This window comes from Xiphophorus couchianus, chromosome 17 (genome assembly GCF_001444195.1).
Source record: "Xiphophorus couchianus chromosome 17, X_couchianus-1.0, whole genome shotgun sequence".
NCBI classification, from domain to species: Eukaryota; Metazoa; Chordata; class Actinopteri; order Cyprinodontiformes; family Poeciliidae; genus Xiphophorus; species Xiphophorus couchianus.
The window spans coordinates 1,680,267-1,699,462 of NC_040244.1; the positions used below are offsets into that span (position 1 = coordinate 1,680,267).

At 47.6% G+C, this 19,196-nt stretch overlaps 3 protein-coding genes and 1 non-coding gene across 4 annotated transcripts; 1 reads left to right on the forward strand and 3 right to left on the reverse strand.

Moving 5' to 3' along the window:
* Positions 1 to 259: 259 nt before the first annotated feature.
* On the reverse strand, positions 260 to 5,921 carry rpl18a (ribosomal protein L18a). The gene is made up of 5 exons (XM_028044483.1): positions 5,769 to 5,921; positions 3,823 to 4,002; positions 1,697 to 1,826; positions 498 to 607; positions 260 to 394 (listed from the first exon to the last, which is right to left on the reverse strand). Exons 1-5 carry the CDS (start codon positions 5,784 to 5,786, stop codon positions 302 to 304), a joined length of 531 nt encoding a protein of 176 aa, XP_027900284.1. The 5' UTR covers positions 5,787 to 5,921; the 3' UTR covers positions 260 to 301.
* On the reverse strand, positions 4,070 to 4,200 carry LOC114161295 (small nucleolar RNA SNORA68). The gene has a single exon (XR_003598979.1). It is a non-coding gene; the product is annotated as a small nucleolar RNA SNORA68 (small nucleolar RNA).
* A 716-nt stretch (positions 5,922 to 6,637) lies between the features above and the next one.
* xpot (exportin, tRNA (nuclear export receptor for tRNAs)) lies at positions 6,638 to 14,152 on the forward strand. Its single transcript, XM_028044476.1, has 25 exons — positions 6,638 to 6,831; positions 8,533 to 8,686; positions 8,775 to 8,857; positions 8,974 to 9,030; positions 9,104 to 9,173; positions 9,247 to 9,465; positions 9,536 to 9,720; positions 9,801 to 9,969; positions 10,142 to 10,378; positions 10,448 to 10,486; positions 10,564 to 10,626; positions 10,706 to 10,830; positions 10,902 to 11,046; positions 11,171 to 11,290; positions 11,361 to 11,455; positions 11,554 to 11,623; positions 11,708 to 11,946; positions 12,031 to 12,316; positions 12,382 to 12,571; positions 12,703 to 12,819; positions 12,903 to 13,018; positions 13,094 to 13,141; positions 13,211 to 13,282; positions 13,358 to 13,414; positions 13,481 to 14,152. Exons 2-25 carry the CDS (start codon positions 8,600 to 8,602, stop codon positions 13,505 to 13,507), a joined length of 2,916 nt encoding a protein of 971 aa, XP_027900277.1. The 5' UTR covers positions 6,638 to 6,831; positions 8,533 to 8,599; the 3' UTR covers positions 13,508 to 14,152.
* Positions 14,153 to 14,884: 732 nt separating this feature from the next.
* On the reverse strand, positions 14,885 to 19,171 carry rtcb (RNA 2',3'-cyclic phosphate and 5'-OH ligase). Its single transcript, XM_028044478.1, has 11 exons — positions 18,825 to 19,171; positions 18,292 to 18,370; positions 18,151 to 18,218; positions 17,829 to 18,085; positions 17,599 to 17,755; positions 16,985 to 17,144; positions 16,709 to 16,884; positions 15,607 to 15,795; positions 15,427 to 15,537; positions 15,231 to 15,350; positions 14,885 to 15,147 (listed from the first exon to the last, which is right to left on the reverse strand). The coding sequence occupies exons 1-11, from the start codon at positions 18,915 to 18,917 to the stop codon at positions 15,040 to 15,042; spliced, it is 1,518 nt and encodes a 505-aa protein (XP_027900279.1). The 5' UTR covers positions 18,918 to 19,171; the 3' UTR covers positions 14,885 to 15,039.
* Positions 19,172 to 19,196: the final 25 nt, after the last annotated feature.

Sequence of the window (19,196 nt, forward strand, 5' to 3'; positions counted from 1 at the left end):
CCAGCGACTAAAATACATTTAACCATATTTTCTAAATTATTGACGCTCATTGAATAAACAGTGGGAGAAATGATGAAAATAAACCAGATGGGTTTTTTTTTTAAACTTATCGTTAAAAAAGTTATCGAAACAAGTCAAAATTCTTCTGAAATTTATCAGGATAAATGTAATAAATGCCGTGGCTGCAGCCTCACATTAATCTGTCTGATATTTAATAGTGTGGACTGGATTACTCAGCTGCAGTAAAAACAGAGTCGGGTTTTTCTCCAGATTTCTTTATTCTCTGTATTTCTGCGTCTCCTCAGTAGAAGGTGTTGGGTCTCTTGGTGGTGAAGCGCGGCTTGTGCTGCCGGCGCAGAACCCGGTGGGGCAGCGGGAACCGGATCTTAGAGTCCTGGAACCAGAACCGTTCGGTTAGAATACATCAAGAACCAGAAAGGCTCAGTAGCCGGTTTCAGAATCGCCCAGGTCGGGTCGGTTTGGGTCGGGTCACTCACGTGGAACTGCTTGATGGCGGGTCGGCGGCACTTGTTGGCAGCGATGACCTGGACCTTCATGATCTGGATGGAGTGAGCGCGTGCACGGTGGCGGGCTCCCATGTCCCGGTCTGCAAACAAGAGGAAACGGGTCAGAACCGCCGGGTCCAGTCGGGTCAGAACCATGTCAATCCTAGGATTTCTCTGATTTAATATTTATAAGCTCCCACTGACCCGGGTTATACCATAAGATAAGATCAGCTACCATGACAACGCAGATGATAACAACTCTACATTATAATGTCATCAGGTGACCATTGACCCCATCCAATCACTGAACAGATGCTGAAAACAGAAATGTGTGGACGGGCCAAAACTTTCTGAACAGAAATTGAAGTTATTAAAGAGAAACGATCTAGAGTTATTGATCTAGAGCTATAGATGTAGAGTCGGCACAGGTTCAGTTCTTCCATCTGGAAACTAGAGATCAGACTGACCTCTGACCCTTGGGTTCCAAAGTGGGCCTTCTCCCAGCTGCAGAACATTTCCATGACCAGAGACTAAAGTCTCAGATCAGAGAAACTCATCCAGGCTTTAGTTTCTCTTTAGTGGCTTTGATTCCTGCAGCAGCGTCTTCACAGGTCTGATTGACAACCCAACGGTCCAGAACGCTGCTGCTGGAGTTCTGACTAGAACCAGGAGGATAGAGACACCACCTGGTTCTACATCATCTAGTTCTACATCATCTAGTTCTACACCACCCAGTAGTTTAAAAATCACTGAACAGAATAAAGTTCTGCTGCTGGATCAACCTGCTGGTTCTGCTCTGCATCAGAACCAGAACCAAATAGAGAAGCAGAATTTAGCTTCTAGGACCACAGATCTGGAACAAACTTCCAGAAAACTGAAAAATGGCAACAAAAGAAAAAACTGAGTTCCTTTAAATCCAGCTGGTTAGAGTTGCTATGGAAACATCATCAATGAAACACTGATCAATATCTGATCAAACTCATCAAAATATAACGTTTGATCAGTTGACTGACATTTTCTGTAAAACTTTGTAATTTTATGATGTCAAGCAACTAGAACCGCCTCACTGCTGAACCGTGTACACAAAGAAACCGATCGTCTCAGAGTGTGTGTGCCTGTGTTTCTCAGAGTGTGTGTCTCAGAGTCTCAGTGTGTCTCTGTGTGTGTGTGTGTGTGTGTGTGTGTCTCACAGCACTGGGTGACGGCTCCAGACGTGCTCAGGTCTCGGTACTCTCTGTACATGTTGTGCGTTCCGCTGCGGGAGTCGTAGCGCAGCCAGATCCCAAAGTTCTTCACCTTCAGAGGAGTCTTCTCATGGACCTGAACACACGGGTCAGAACCATCAGAACCAGAGCTGCAGCTTTCAGAACCAAACCAGTCAGCTCACAGGGCTAAACCAGGCCGGTGTTCTGTTTATCTGTGCTACCCGTAAAACCGTCCTACCTTGCGGTGATGACCTCATCGATGCTACGTCACAATCTGCTGACTCAGAAGATTTCTTATAAATACATCCTTTTTGTTTCATGTGTTTTATTTCATTTAAGATTACGGTAAGTTTTATTTAATTTATTTAATACCTGGCTTTCATTAAGCTGCTGTATTACTTCATGCTTTTACTTTACATGACAGGCAGCTTATAAATTTATCTATAAATGTCTTTAGTTTGTCGTCTGCAATGTTGTTACTGTAAACAAGTTATTATTTGGCGGTTAATCAGGCCAAAATACGTTGTTTTGTGGGCTTTTTTGTCTCTATATTTTAAAATACTTTAGATTAATTACACTTTTTTATTATTCAACTTTTCTAAATAGATGGTAGCGATGCTATGTGACATTGAAGCTATAATAGCCGTGTAATATTAGTGTATATTAATCATATCTCATCATTCCAGTGACACATCGTGGTTCTGCTGATAACAGACGGTATGAAATCAATTAATGTAGAAAAAAGAGTTGCGTTGATCTGTATTTATTTGTCTTTAATAAAGTCCAATAAAAACGTGTTTCTCTGTCTGATACCGTTTTATTCTTACTAACGCCTCTGTATTTAAAATATTTTTTAACCGGTAGGATATTGTAATAAAAGGATTAGTGCAAACACCTACAGCTTTTCATTTTAAACGGGTAGGATATTCAGATGAAGGAAGTGACCTTCTTGTGGTTTCGTGATGATATAAATTGTTCCGATGCTAAGCTAACCATAACCAAGCTTCTACTTCAGTCACTCAAATATTCTTATCCAATATATTTAACATTAATAACCCGCTATAGTTTGTAAACATGACAATAGCAGTTTTAGACGGGTAGCACCAACAGATAGACTTAGCCATCTATCCGAGCTATGGTAGGAAAATCTGACGAGGTAGCACTGATAGTCAGAACACCGGGTCTGAGCTGTGGCTCCCCCTGCAGGAAGCAGCTGAAACATCCTGATGTTTCAGATTGGTCCAGTTACCGGGCCTGGAACCAGAACAGAACCAGACTGAAGCTTTCCGTTTCACCCAACTGTAGAAAAATGTAGTTGAACTTTCTCTGATAAAACTTCTTACTGTCTCAGTTTCAGGTTTTTATGTTCAGGAAATAGTTTTGTTTATCCAGAAATGGAAACTATAAAATAATTCATGGATTATTTCATCCAGACGTTGAAAATCTGTTTCTAACTTTTACAGCTTTGGAAATAAAGTCAATACAATGAACTCCAGTCAGTTCCAGTTCATTATTATATGAAATAAATATCTGGTCCAACAGTAAACTCAACATTAAGGCTTTTAATTAGGACTGTCAACACAATTTGCTGAATGATTAATTTCCTCAGTGATTAATTACAATATTGTTGCTATGAGACCATTTTCAAGCAATATATTGATAATGACATAATACCAGTTTGTCCCTCAAAGACCAATTCTGATATAAGAACATTAAAAACCAGAAAATATTTTATGTTTCCAAAATACAGAAAAAAACACAAAAACAATAGAAAGAATTATAACATCTGTAAACAAATTTCCCTTAAAAAATTATTAATCAGAATAGAAATTATTGAGTTAATTTAATTTATTGTGTTATTAATTGACTTACTGGTTATTGTGACACTTAAGTTGAATTTCACTTAATTACCAAACTCTGCAGTTTATGAATAAAGAACTTTTAATTATTTAAACAGAAATCAAGAATTTTACAAACCTTGAAAACCTGATTTAAATTCAAACAAAACCATCAGAACCAGTCAGAGTGGAACCAGACAGATTGGACCCCCCCCGGTTCCCTTCTGACCAGGATCGGACCCCCCCCCCCCCCCCCGGTTCCGGTCCACTCACCAGGCCGCAGTAGACGATCTCTCCAGACGCCTTCTTCATCTTCCTCAGCTGGGACACGAAGTACCAGAAGCGGGACTTGGCCACCACGTGGTTCGGGGCGAAGATCCTCATGCGGTACAGCGGCGGGGCCGGGTTCTTGGTCGAGGGCAGCAGGCGCCCAATGACCTTATACTCCCGAAGCTGCGGGCGGAACCAGACGGGATCAGAAACAGAACCTCCCACACAGGACCAGTCGGGTCAAAGGTCAAAGTGTCGGACCAAGAATTCACTTTCAAAGACACCAGAGTCAGAGAAAGGCGACAAGGTTCTGGTTCTGTTTGCACGCCTGACAAAGTCCCGCCAATGGAGGACGGCGGGACCTTTGGGTTAGGCTGCAGGACCAAATCGGATGTTTGGGTCAGAACCTGACAGACCAGGACACAAACAGAACATCTCACTGATTCTTTGACTTTAAAAGGTTTAAACCGGAGATTTCTGAGACTGAAGCCAAAATCTGCATCATTTCCTGAAAAACTGATTTGATTCAGTAAAGAAACAGAAACAACAAAACTGATTCACCTGAAGGAGATTTAATGTTTACCAACAAATAAACCAGAAATTCACTGATTAGATTCTCTAACTCTGAGTGCAGCATCTTCTCCGCTGGTTAGCACCTCAAACACCTGAACTTTGACCCCTAGAGGCCTCCTCAGATTTGCTGGAACACTGACTGCTTCTGGAGATCTTGGATGATTTGAGTTAGTTTTAATTTTCCTTTAGGATACAGGTGTCAAACTCCAGTCCTTAAGGGCCACTGGCCTGCAGGTTTTAGATGAGCCACAGGTACAAAACCCTGGAATGAAATGTTTTAATCACCTCCTGCTTGTGTAGCTCAGTTCTCCAGAACCTTAATGACCCATTTATTCTATTCAGGTGCTGCAGCAGAGGCATATCTAAAAGTTGCAGGACAGCGGCCCTCCAGGACTGGAGTTTGACACCCCGGCTTTAGGATAAATAAAGTATTTTGGAAATGAATTTTTAGGATTGAACTGCATTTGAAAAGAAACCAGAAAGTTACCTTTCTTTTTTTTGTAAATAGCCAGAGTGCCTCTTCAGCCAACTTTAATGGTAAAATGTGTTTTACTTTAATTATCCTCACTTTTGGACTCAACAGAATGACTATAATTAAAAATTTAACCAACATAAGTTGAACCTTTCATGGAAACATAGGCTGGTAATAAATTTATCAACCCCCAGAGTATCTGAGTGATTATTTTACTGTTCTTCACTCGCCATCAAGCCTATTGTTGGTTATTTGAGCCGAACCGACCGTGATCTCCTCAACTAGCATCTGCTGGGTTCATGTTCCCCTCAGTGTTTCTGCATCTCGCCGGAACCGAACCAAGCCTTAAAACTGGAGATTTTTTAAAGGAGTTCTGCTGGGGATGCTAAACGTTTTCAAAACGATCCGCTCGGTTCCTGGTATTGCAGTTCCAGAACATATATGGGCTTTTTAAAGCAGGAGCAGAACTTTTAGCACTAATCTGCACTGATATAAACTATAATCCAGGAGCTGAAACTCGCGATACACAACTCGTTAAACTGGATCATGACGGCGGGTTTCTGCTTTAGTTACACACCTGAAAAATTCTAGCTTTGGTTGTGGACCAGGGCCAAGACCTGACCCAAACATTACTAGCCAAACAAATCCAAATTATGTGTTCATTTTAAACTTTGAGCCAGAAAGAGTCTCAGTTTATCTCTTAGCTGCTTTCCGTCCACATGGTGCCGCGGCAGCCATGTTGGAGCGGCAGCGGCGTGAAAAAAACGTTAATATTTCCCTTCTAAAGTTGATATTTGGCACAAATTCGCACAAGAACCGAACTAACATTACATCAGACTGCTATATGAGCCATTCGTAACCGTGTAAAACGCGCTAAAACTGCTAAAATGAAGGACACTCTTACTGTTCCGGACGCCTTCATGGTGTCTGTCGCTCAGCGCCACAGTGAAAGAGGAGGTAGCAAGGCGGATACTGCGCATGTCAAGTGGAAGGAGGTAATGAATCTACCCAGATACAGTTTACGACTCACACTGTGATAGGCTGAACTAATAATTACACGTTTACTAGTGTACATGTAATTGTCATTGGCTGAACCACGGACACGTGAATAGTTCGCCGTCTTAGTTTAAAAAATATATCTATTAATAATACGAGTAATAAATATAAAATTACACACATATGTCATTTTATATGTACGACTAATATTTTTAGAATTATGTTTTAATAATAATGATAAAATAATTCTGGTTCTGGGCGGTAACCGCCTACTAGATTACAATCGAACCCCCCCCAAAATGCATATTTTCAGGTAACGTTTTTTTTTTGTATTTTTTGTAGTTGAATTTCTCAGTTTTATTTATTTTAGCTCAGCCCACAGTTTTTTTTTACTTTGTCTAGTCAAAGTAAGCACAAACAAATGTGGCAATTACAATAGTGTCACTCTATAGAATGCATAGCAGAGGCAGACTTAGAAATGGGAACACAACAGCAAAATTGATATAAAAAATAAACTACGACAATGGGATTAATATTTTAGGATTAACATGCATTAGTGGGCAATTTCATTAATATTTCAGTCATGTATTCATATGTTTCAATACACTTCAGAGATTTCAAATATAACTGGAATTCAAATAAATAAACAAAAATAACTGGGGACGATCTTAGCACTTTGTTTATGAATAAAGAATTGTGTCAGACAAAATTACCAGAGTTCTATTTTGGGGTATTTTCAGTTAACGTTTCATGAATGTATTTGTATGTCTTTGGCTCAGTGCGCCCCCAAGAGGCCACAGTGAATATTACCCCCCTCCCTGGCCCTCCTGACCCGGATATAAACCCGCGGCGGACATGCTGGCTGCGCCGTGTGATTCCTGACGACATGCGGACGGTTTCTGGAGGGTCCCCCGTGATTCTGTGATAGCCCAGCGGGACAGAGAGCCGCGGAGGAGTCAGCCTTCAGTACGGTGAGTAGATCGGTTTCTCCGGGGAGACAATGAAGGGCGGAATGATCGCTTTGTGGGATGTTAGTGACCGACTGCAGCTAACGGAACCGGGCCGAGACACACAGAACTAAATAACACTTAGAAACTCCTGTGTCTGTCGGTTGGTACCGGCTCTGCTTGAACTCCGGGCTGATTTGAGCCCATCTGACCGCCTCTGGTTCCTACAGCAGCAGGTAAACCAGCTAGCCGCAGTCAGCTCGCTGTGTTTGGGCAAAAGTTTTAGCTTTCAGCGGTGATTCTGCGGCCTGAGAGGCTGATGGGGTGTTGATCCAGAGAGGGGACCTTGATCCAGCTGTCCGGCTCTGGTTGAACATGGAGGCCGATGTTTTCTCTGTTTACTGACTGTAAGCCCGGCAGTAAATGCCATGCTGCAGGTGTTGGCACCGTGTTGCATCATGTTGCTGTTAAAGCGATCCGTCTGTCCTGCCCGTCATCCAGAAACACGATCCGAACCGAACATCGACTGTCAGTAACTTCTGATCATATCCATAGAACCAACTACCGCGAACCGTCCAGAACCGGCGGTTAGAATCAGTGCAACAGTCCGCCTAAAGACCACAGAGTCCGGGATAAACAAAGTACCGGAGGCCGCTGACCCACCGGACACTTAGTACTAACTGCAAACTGTCATTAACTACCAATACAGACTAGTAACTGTCATTAACTACCGATACAGACTAGTAACTGTCATTAACTACCAATACAAGCTAGTAACTGTCATTAACTACCGATACAAGCTAGTAACTGTCATTAACTACCGATACAGACTAGTAACTGTCATTAACTACCAATACAGACTAGTAACTGTCATTAACTACCAATACAGACTAGTAACTGTCATTAACTACCGATACAGACTAGTAACTGTCATTAACTACCGATACAAGCTAGTAACTGTCATTAACTACCGATACAAGCTAGTAACTGTCATTAACTACCAATACAAGCTAGTAACTGTCATTAACTACAAACAGGCTAGTAACTGTCATTAACTACAAACAGGCTAGTAACTGTCATTAACTATCAATACAGGCTAATAACTGTCATTAACTACAACACAGGTTAGTAACTGTCATTAACTACCAATACAAGCTAATAACTGTCATTAACTACCAACACAGGTTAGTAACTGTCATTAACTACCAGTAGAGACCCATAACTGTGAGCTAACCACTTAGTAACCTGTGCATGGGTTAGATGGTCTAAGAACTAGTTAACCTTTTAGTGTTTTTCACTAAATATCCAAGATGTTTAATGGCCAGCTACTAACTATCCACTAACTTATTATATACAAAGAATGTTAAATAATCTAAGTAATGTTTAATAGCATGTCACTAACTACCCATCATGTAGCCTAAATACAGCTTTAACTAGTGGTGGTAACCAATACCAGGTTATTTCCCAGCCACTCGGTAACCATAGTAACCGGCACCAGGTTACTGTGGTGTGACAGCTGACCTTAGCGGTACAGTTGTTTGCTTCAGTAAACTAATAATAGTTCAGTCAGAAAGTTGGACTTCAGTTCTGGTTCTGATGAGTTGAGTCCAGCAATCACCAGAACTTAAAGCCCATAATTCATTCAGACGGGCCCAGAAATGGGCCCAGAACCCAGGAGTTGTGCTGACCGCTTGGGGACGTGGTTAACTCCCGGTTCTCCTGCAGATGTTCCACAGCTGTTCCGCTGCAGCACCGAGGAACCGAGCCCACCGTGAGGAGAGTTAACCCCTGCATGGCCTGCCAGTCTGTCTCTGCAGTCATGGACGAGCAGGCACTGCTGGGGCTCAACCCCAACGCCGACGCCCCCTACAGGCAGAGGGTGAGACTGCTCAACGGGCCGTTTTCTGTCCGCACAGACAGGGGGCGCTGTTCGCCTGCAGGGTAAAGCTTACTGTGTGTCTCTGCAGGCTTTGGCTTACTTTGAGCAGCTGAAGGAGTCTCAGGGCGCCTGGGAGGTCTGCGCCGACGCGCTGGCTAAAGGTATCTACAGGTGAGAGTCTGCTGAGAGCGCAGCACAGGATTCAATACTTCAGCTAAATCTCTGTTGCTCATCAAGGAAAGATTTACTGACACACACACACACCTGCTCACGGTTCTTCTCTGCAGCGACGTCCACGTCAAGTTCTTCTGCTTCCAAGTCCTGGAGCACCAGATCAAGTTCAGGTGAGGAGCAGCAGGTGTTCCTGGTGGGCTGTGGGCTCTGCAGGTCTTCTGACTCGTGTTGTTGTTGTTGTAGACATGCAGGTCTGAGCGCAGCTCAGCAGCAGCTCATCAGAGAGACGCTGATGAAGTGGCTGCAGACCCAGGTACCGTCACCTTTACCTAGGCTCCGTCAGAACCTGAGACATTCCTCCTGATCATGTTCTCCTCGCTCTGCAGCTGATGAATGCTCAGCCAGAGAAGGCCTTCATCAGGAACAAGGCGGCCCAGGTGTTCGCCCTCACCTTCGTCATGGAGTACCTCACTCTGTGGCCCAAGTTCTTTTTTGATATCCTGAACCTGGTGGGTCTGAACCCACACGGTGTCGACATCTACCTGCGGACGCTGATGGCCATCGACGCCGAGGTCGTGGACCGAGACATCGTGCACACATCTGAGGTGAGCATGCGCAAACGGGTAGGAGGCTCTGGTTCTGGTCCACACTCTGACCCGGCACCGTGTTCTGCAGGAAACCCGCAGGAATACGTTGATCAAAGACTCCATGAGGGAGCAGTGCATCCCCAGCCTAGTGGAATCCTGGTTCCAGATCCTGACGGCGTACCAGCAGACCCACCCGGAGCTCACCTGTCAGTGTCTGGAGGTGGTGGGCGCCTACGTGTCCTGGATCGACCTCAACCTCATCGCCAACGACCGGTCAGCGAACGCACCAATCAGCTGACCCGCTCGAGGAGATTCTGGATGGTTCTGTGGGTCATCGGTTCGTCTTGTTCTAGGTTTGTGAACCTGCTGCTGAGTCAGATGTCCATGGAGGACCTGAGAGAAGAGGCCTGCGACTGCCTGTTTGAAATTGTCAACAAGGGGATGGACCCGGTGGATAAAACCAAGCTGGTGGAATCGCTGTGCCAGGTTCTGCAGTCGGCCGGGTTCTTCAACATCGAACAGGTAGGAATCGTCCTCACAGCACCAACACAGAACCTCCTGGTTGAAGACAGGAATCTCCTGATATTGAGGGTGTAGGACCAGAACTTTGTCGTTTAGGCTCCAGGACCAGAATCTTATGGTTTAAGACCAGACTCTTCTGGTTCAGGTCCAATGATTTCCTCTGGTCCCTCAGGAAGAAGATGTGGACTTCCTGGCCAAGTTCTCCCGGCTGGTGAACGGGATGGGCCAGAGTTTGGTCCTGAGCTGGTCCAAGTTGGTGAAGTCTGGGAACGTGAAGGAGGCGACGGAGACTCTTCATGCGGTGGAGGCCAAGGTGCCGCTGCTGCTGCAGTTGCTGGTGCATGAAGACGACGACATCTCGACCAACATGGTGGGCTTCTGCTACGACTACCTGCACGTGCTCAAACAGGTGAGTTCCCCAGAGGAGGTGGGTCTGGATCCTTCTGCAGCAGGTTCTGACTCAGTTCTCTCTCTGCAGCTTCCTCAGTTGACGGAGCAGCAGAAGGCAAACATCGAGGTGAGTCACGATGGTTGAAGCTGGAGATGTTGGGGCTTTCAGCTACTGGTTGGTGTTAAAGCTCTGAGTGTCTGCAGGCCGTCATGCTGGCTGTGATGAAGAAGCTGACCTACGATGACGAGTACAACTTTGAGAACGAGGTGGGTGGTGTTCCTGTGTGGAGTTGGGGATGATGATGGTGGTGGAGTTGGGGATGATGATGAGGATGATGTGTTCCAGGGTGAAGATGAGGCCATGTTCGTAGAGTACAGGAAGCAGCTGAAGATGCTGCTGGACCGCCTGGCTCAGGTTTCTCCGGAGCTGCTACTGGAAGCCGTGCGCCGGGTCTTCACCAGCACCATGCAGTGAGTACAGGCGATGATGACGACGGCTCTGGTGCCGGTCTAGGTTCTGACCCAGTTCTGTGTACCATCAGGAGGTGGCAGACGGCGCCGTTCATGGAGGTGGAGGTGGCCATCCGGCTGCTCTACATGCTGGGCGAGGCGCTGCCGGCGTCTCATGGCGCTCACTTCTCCGGCGACTCGGCGAAGACGAGCGCGCTGCAGGACATGATGAGGACGGTGAGTCACATGACCCGACATCTGGAACGGATCAGAACCAGAACATCTACCGGGCAGGTTTCAGGAGGAGTGGTTCAGAACCAGAATCTCCTGCCGTCCCTCACTGCTCCCTGTCTCTCCTCAGCTGGTTTCCTGCGGCGTCAGCGGCTACCAGCACTCCTCCGTGTCTCTGGAGTTTTTTGAAACAGTTGTCAGATATGATAAATTCTTTATCGTGGAACCGCAGCACATTCCCAATGTTCTGGTGAGTCCGGCTCCCAGAGAACGGTTCTGATGATCCAAACTGCATTTTGATGTGGAAGTGTCTGTCTCAGATGGCGTTCCTGGACCAGAGAGGACTGAGACACAGTAGCCCCAAGGTCCGGAGCAGAGTGGCCTACCTGTTCTCCAGGTTCATCAAGACTCTGCAGTGAGTTCTCGGTCTGAAACGGGTCGTAAACGGGCCTGTCTCTGGGTCAGGACTGGGGCTCCACTCCCTGCTCTGACCACATGTCTATTTCTGTCCAGTAAACACATGACGGCGTTCATCGAGGACATTCTGACCCGGATCCAGGACCTGCTGGAGCTCGCTCCTCCTGTAAGCAGAGATACAGCTGTTCTCCTCTGACTGCCTTAGCCCTTCACCCTGACTACTTTGACTCCCTGACTCCTCCTCCTGCAGGAGAACGGCTTCCTGGCGCTGCTGACCAGTGACGACCAGCTCTTCATGTTCGAGGCAGCCGGGGTTCTCATCGTGAGCGGCGAGAGTCCGGTGGAGCGGAAGCAGGTTCTGATGAGGAGTCTGCTGGCGCCGCTGACGGACGCCTTCCGCCTGCTCCTCACCAAGCTGCTGCAGGAGAGCGTGGAGGAGCACCAGGCCGCGCTGGCCGACTGCCTGAGCCACGCCGTGGGATTCGCCAGGTCAGAGCCAGCATCTCTCCGGTTTAGGGAGGAACCGGCGGGCTCCTTCGGACCCGCCTGACTCCTCTTCCTTCGTCTCTGCAGCCGGACCAGCAAGGCGTTCAGTAACAAGCAGACGGTGAAGCAGTGCGGCTGCACCGAGGTCTACAGGGACTGCCTGCATAGCTTCCTGCCGGCGCTGAGCTGCCCCGTCCAGCGGGGGGCGCTGCGCAGCGCCGTGCGCTCCTTTCTGCATCGCATGATCATCTGCCTGGAGGAGGAGGTGCTGCCCTTCATCCCGGCCGCCTCGGAGCACATGCTGAAGGACTGCGAGGCCAAAGACCTGCAGGAGTTCATTCCGCTCATCAGCCAGATCACGGCCAAGTTCAAGGTACATCCGGAACCAGAACCCTGTGGTTCCCCGCGGCGCCTCGCTGACTCCTCCTCTCCCTGCAGCGCCAGGTGTCACCCTTCCTGCAGCAGATCTTCATGCCGCTGGTCCTGGCCATCTTCGAGGTTCTGGGCCGACCCGCGGAGGAGAACGACCAGACGGCGGCGCTGGAGAAGCAGATGCTGCGGCGGAGCTACTTCGCCTTCATCCAGACGGTGGCCGGCAGCGGCATGAACGAGGTGCTGGCCAATCAGGGTGAGCGCAGAGGCCACGAGATCACAACCGGTTCTGTTTGGGCTCAGGAAGCTGGAGGCGACCTGAGCAGCAGAACATTTGGGCTGGCGGTCCAGATGTTGGTCATGTGACCCGTTTGGTTCTGGTTCCAGGAGCAGAAAACATTGAGCGGGTTCTGTTCACCATCATCCAGGGCGCCGTGGAGTTCCCGGACCCGATCGCCCAGAAGACCTGCTTCATCATCCTGACCCGGCTAGTGGAGCTGTGGGGTGCGTCTCCGCACCGTGACCTCGGTTCTGGTTCCGGTAAGCCTCTGGGACTAATCTGTGTGCGGTTCTGATCCGATCTGCAGGCGGGAAGGACGGGATGGTGGGTTTCCCTGACTTTACCTATAAACACATCGTCCCAGCCTGCTTCCTGGCGCCGCTCAAACCGACCTTTGACCTCTCTGACGCCCAGACGGTTCTGGTGAGTCTGGAACCGAACCCAGTCTGAACCCAGTCACTCGACCCGTTTGGTTCTGATGGTTCTGTTGCTCCTCAGACGCTGTCGGAGTGCGCGCTCACGCTGAAGATGATCCATCTGAAACGGGTAAAAACGGTTTTGTTCGTCCCGGTTCTGAGGTTCTTAACGGGTTCTAAGGTTCTGTTTGCTCCTCAGGGGTCAGAGTTCATCCAGTTCCTGCAGCATGAGTACCTGCCGTCCCTACAGGTGACTCCGGAGATCTCACAGGTAGGATAGAACCAGAGCCGTGGTTCTGCTCAGATTCTGGTGTTGGTTTTGATTGCCATCTTGGTTCTGATCCAGGAGTTGTGCCAGGTCCTCCAGCAGCCCGATGTCAAAGTCCTGAAGAACTATATGAAGGTAGGAGGCGTTCTGACCCGGTTCTGGTGCCGTTGGGCTTCCTGTGACGGTTCCATCTGTCTGCAGGCGTTCTTCCAGAGAGCCAAGCTGTGATCCCGCCCGGACCCTGCTGGAGGTCGGAGCGCCGCTCTGACCGGACGACGAGCCGTCCCACAGAAACGGCTCCGAGGTTCTGGACTCGGATCGGAACCTGGGCAGAGCAGAACCCACTCCTTACCTCTGGAACCCAAAGTGGGAACGTTCCCGTGATCCGCTTGTTTTCGGTTTGCAGTGAAACATTTCAGTCTTCTGTCCGTCAGAACCAACGCCACTGGCTGCTCAACCAGGTTCTGGTTCTGGACGGTTTCTGATCCAACATAGGATCCGAGTGTAAATAAAAAAGATGTTAAAACTGTAAATAAAGATGCTAGCTTTAGTTTTTTTAAGAATTTGTCACATCTGGGAGCCTTGTACGGAAGCCCATCAATGCCAAGATAAAGATCCAGTTTATGAGGTAAAGAAAAAAAACTGGTGGCTGAACGTGACCTGATTTATTCTGGAAATGTTTACATAAAAATATTTTCTGTTACTAATTTAGATTTCAGTTAAACGCTAATAATCGGTTGAACTGCCAGGAGTTTTCATTTCTGATCTGTTTATTTATCATGTTTCTGTTTTGGTCTCATTGTCATTGCAGAATGTGTGACTCAGTAAATTTCCTGCAGATCTTATTTCATCATAAAAGCAGTTTTAAAAATATCTTTTTGTTTTTCTTCTACAATCTTTAAATATTTAAAACATCTGATTTAGTCTAAAATATTTTAACAGGAGTACAACTGATTTAAAAAGAATCAGTTGTTTTTAGATGTTTAAAACATCTCTATTTTATTACGCCACTGACTTTCCAAGCAGTTAAACTCCTCAGCCAATCATCTGGACAGAAGCTGGAAGCCTCTGCTCTGTCTTGTGCCCTCTAGTGGTGGTTTGACGCAATGACATCTTCATGTTTGGTTGTAGAAAATCCAAAACCTGCATTCCTGATGAGTCCTATATTTCTGATAAAATACCTCAGAGCAGAAAGTATTTCATGTAACTTGATCAAACCATCAGGAAAGGGAATATTCTGGGAGAAACATTGAATCAAAATAAGACATTCAGAGTTGGACAGGAAACCTAAACCCGCCTGGATGTTATGCAGAGTTTTCTGGTTAAAAATTTAATTCCCAGGCAGTTTTAGGTTGGGTTTAGGAAGAGACTGGTTTGAGATTAAGGTTGGGATTACATGAGGTAAAACTGGGATACATTTGAGATTAGGCTGGAATGAAGCTGGTTATTGATGAGGTTGAGTTGGGGGTGAAGTTAGAATGAGGTTGGGGAGGATAAGGTTAAAGGTGTGAAACCGTAGAGGTCGGGATGAAGTTGGAAAATCCTGTGGTGGATCTGGCAGGAGGATTGAAACAACGTTTATATAGTTCTGTATTATAAACAAACTTTTAAGCTTCATGTGATCGCTTTTATTTTGTAAACCAAAAACAGCTGGTCTTGGCGCAGAACCAGACTCTCAGCTTCATTTATAAACAGAAATGAACTGAACTGTTCAGAAGCAGAAAAAGGAACCAGTACAGAGTAAAGAGTCTGTAAGGTGCTCAGCCTTTGATCACAGCGATGGGCCTCAGTTTGATGGCCTTCTTGCTGATTCCTGCGTCATGACACGTGTTCACCACGTCCGTCACGTTCTTGTACGACTCTGGAGCCTGAAAGGAAACCAGATCAACAGTTTGCTTCCTCAGAGGTGTTTCTGGGAATGTTTCTAATCAAAGATCATTGTCTTCCTCACCTCCTCCATCACCAGTTTGGGAGACGCCACTCGGATAGCGATGCCCATATCAGCCAGTTTGTCCAGGACATCCTGGAAGTCCAGATTCCTGCGGGACTTTGCTCGAGAGAGGGCGCGACCCTGCAACAGAGAACAGAAAGTCAATCAAACATCCAGGTCCTCCCTGATGTCGGGAATCTCTTGATCAGACTCTTACCGCTCCGTGACACGTGGTGCCGAACGTTTCCGTCATTCCTTGATTGGTTCCTGTCAGGACGTAGCTGCAGGTTCCCATCGTCCCTCCGATGAGCACCGGCTGACCTGTGAGCTGAAGGAAGCAGGAATGTTTCAGAACAGCTACTAATGCCAGCGGCAGCGACAGGGGTCGGAAGAGTACCTGGTAGTCCACCGGGATCAGAGGATGGTGAGGAGGGAAGGCACGGGTGGATCCTTTCCGGTGAACCAGCAGCGTCCTCTGCTTCCCGTCCACCATGTGCTCTTCCACCTTGGCGATGTTGTGGGAGACGTCGTAGATGACGTGCATGTCCAGGTCGTCTGGCGTGGTGCCGAACACTTTGGAGAAGGCCTGGAAGACCGAATAAAGACGGACTGAGAAGATGTTTGGGCCTCTAAGTTGAACATAATATTAAAAGTGAAAGTGTTCTTCCTGTAGAAATGTTCAGATTTTCAGATACTCCATCTTTCACTCTTAAGAATTGTCCTCCAACTTGAACAGGAAGTGACCTCAGAAGGTTCCATCCAATCATCATTCTGTTTTGATCTACTCCCCTTGGACCAGTTGGTCATAGTTTGTTAGTTTGGCTGGGAACAAACCCAGCTTTTCATCCTAATCCACAGGTTTGAGGTCGAACCTTTGGTAAGGCGGTGCCAGGAGCTTAACACTGGCTCACTTCAGCCACTAAAACCCGTTCTGATTGGATCACGGCTCTGTTGGGACATCCAACTGTGCACCAGTTTCAACCAACCAGCTGTTGATTTGAAGTGCAATACAAAAAACATTTAGCTTTTAGTTAGTCACTCAAGGCTTGAGTCTTGGCAGGTTCTGGGTCGGTTGTGGACATCCTTTGCTCTGAGGTGGACCAGTTTGGGTCAGGTGTTTGAATCTTGGAGACAACTGGATGTTCTAACAGAACAATAATCCCAACTGGACATTTTCCTGGAATGACCATCCCAAAACTCCAACTTCAACCCAAATGAAAATTTATGGACTGCAATTAAAATCCAGGTCAGTACCAGAAAATCAAATATTATAGTCTGTAAAACTTTGACACTTTGTGGAGCCGAGCAATTAACTCAACCGAATGAGAACCAACTCGTTAACGATCGCATGAGTTATTAGAAACTTTGATCAATTCCTCAGATCAGCTGGTTGTGACTAGTCAGAGCCTACCTGAACTGACCCGTTAAGGACTAGTTAATCTTCGGGTAATCTAACCAAGCTGCTAGTCAGCAGGTGGGCCTCTGCCAGGTGAGCGTACCTGTCTGGTGAGGAAGGTCATGGAGGAGCGGTTGACCCAGGCGTAGTTCCCTGCAGCAGCCATTCCCTTCAGGTAGTCCTGGCCCTCCTGGGAGGTGATGCGAGCGCAGGCCAGCTGCCGGTCGTTCACTGTGATCTTATCCCGCTTCATGGCCTTCTCCATGGCAACCAGAGCATCTGTAAACAACAAACCCATTAGTGTCCTGATCAGGTCAAACCCAACTGGACCTGAGGTACTGCTGGGTGTTGACGCTGTCTTTTAGAAAACCGGGTGTACCTGTGGCGACCTGGTGTCCGAGGCCGCGGCTGCCGCTGTGGATCATCACGCACACCTGGCCCTTGTGGTCGATGCCCATCTTCTTGGCGGCGTACTCGTTGTAGATCTCGTCAACCACCTGGATCTCAGCATAGTGGTTTCCGGCCCCAAGCGTTCCCAGCTTCATCGCAGACACAGACAGAACAGCGGTTCGTACTTGTTACTCGCAGGTAAATGGTAAATGGCCTGAACGTGTATAGCGCTTTATCAATGGGACAATGGTGGCGACTGTGGCAGGAGTTTGTCTTGCAGTCTTGGACCTACTGGTGGAGGTCAGAGGGCCCGGTGGTGCCGGTGCACGGCAGCTTCGTCTCTGTCAGTATGTAGTATAAAGCACTTCACACTACATTCAGTCATTCATCTGTATGTCTGAATGGGTCGTATCGGGCTGCCAAGCACCGGCGCCACCGACCCTCTGACCTCCACCAGCAGGCAAGGTGAGTGAAATATCTTGCTCAAGGACACAACAACAGAGGCAGACAGAGCAGAGATTGAACCCACTGATAGCGAGGCGAACTCCTACACCGTCGCCACCATCATCCCAGTGACCTGTGGGGGCGGGGCCTGTGACGTACCTGTGGCAGGCCTCTCTTCTTGGCCTTGGATGACACCTTGTTAGGGTCAGCCTGTAGCATCCGGCCATACTCCTCGCAGTGCTCCTTGTCCTCGGCCCAGGCGTAGCCCTCCCTCAGGGACCAGTCCACCCCCATCTCCAGAGCCTCCTCCAGATCCCTGGGGACACACAGGTGAGACAGGTGGGCAAGGCCCGGCAGGGAACCCTGCCCAATTCTGGAGAACCACTCACTTGGCTCCCATTGGGATGACTCCTTTGGAGCCAACTCCGACCGGGATGTGGTCGAACAGGGACTGGGCCAGTTGCTCCTTCACCGGCTGGACGTCCCGCTCATCCAGGTTGGTCCTCAGGAGACGGACGCCACAGTTAATGTCAAAGCCAACGCCACCTGGAGACACTACTGCGTTTGGATCGTTCATGTCGAAGGCAGCCATGTTGCCGATGGCAAATCCGTATCCAGAGTGGACATCTGGGAGTCCGATGGACCTCTGCGGAGACATTTTAGATTAAGGTTTTGACTTGTCAAAGGTTCAAATCAATCAGTTGTACTCACATGAACAATTCCAGGCAGAGCTGCAACGTTCCCGATTTGCTTCATGGCCGGCAGAAACCCTCCGACACCTGAAGGCAACCAGGACAGGTGAGACTGAACACCTGGGAGACAGCAGGCGGCACGTGGCAGATCCAGACTCACCTCCCCCTCTGCAGGCGTTCCGGAGCTCCTCAAACATCAGCTTCTCCAGGGAATCATTCACATAGAAGACTCCTTCAACCTGAAGGGAAAAGGTCAAGGCAGATTCTGTCACACTTTCCTTCCACCAGTTTCCATTGTAAAGCTCAATGAAAAAATTGACATGGTTCTTATCTGTGGAGGACTTTAGACTAGAGCAGGACATTTACAGATAAACGTGAATCCTTAACGTTAGCCTAAAACAGCAGCCCAACTCTAATATCCAACATCTATATTAGCCCTTTACGAGTTCAGCAGCTGTCAGGCTGGACCTTCAGGCTGAACTCTGTTCTCTGTTTGTATCATTGTAATTTTACTTAATCAAACTGATGAAAACAAGCTTATTAAATTTAATTTTTTTCAAAATTTGTCTTTATTTTGGGGTCCTCCTTCTTTCGGCTTGCTTCTTAAAGTCGGCCTGGACCCAACAGAACCCTGAGGTCCAATTTATCTCCGACAGATCCCTCCCGGATTTTGTCGGAACCGAACCTGCTCACCTGCATGTTGGGAACAAAGCCCTTTTTGATCCTCCAGCTCGTGCTGCCCGTTTTCTCCAGAAACTGCAGCTCATCGTTGTAGTTTCGGCTCATGGTTCCGACCCAAACAGCTGCCGGTTCGACGCCACGCCGCAGGACGCAAAGCGCTACAGAAGCCGGTAAGACACAGACTGCAGGAATGACGCAGGAAGATTTAAATGTTCTTATTAAATGATTCCGGGGTGTTTATAAGCTAATTTAAGATCGGTTCGGGTTTCCTGTAGAAATTAATCCCTCAGCGTTCCAATATTTGTGATTTTCGTCTTCTTCTCTGGTTATAAACAGTGAAGCGGTGCTTCTGATGTCTGTGGGTTATTATGCTCTGCTGCCACC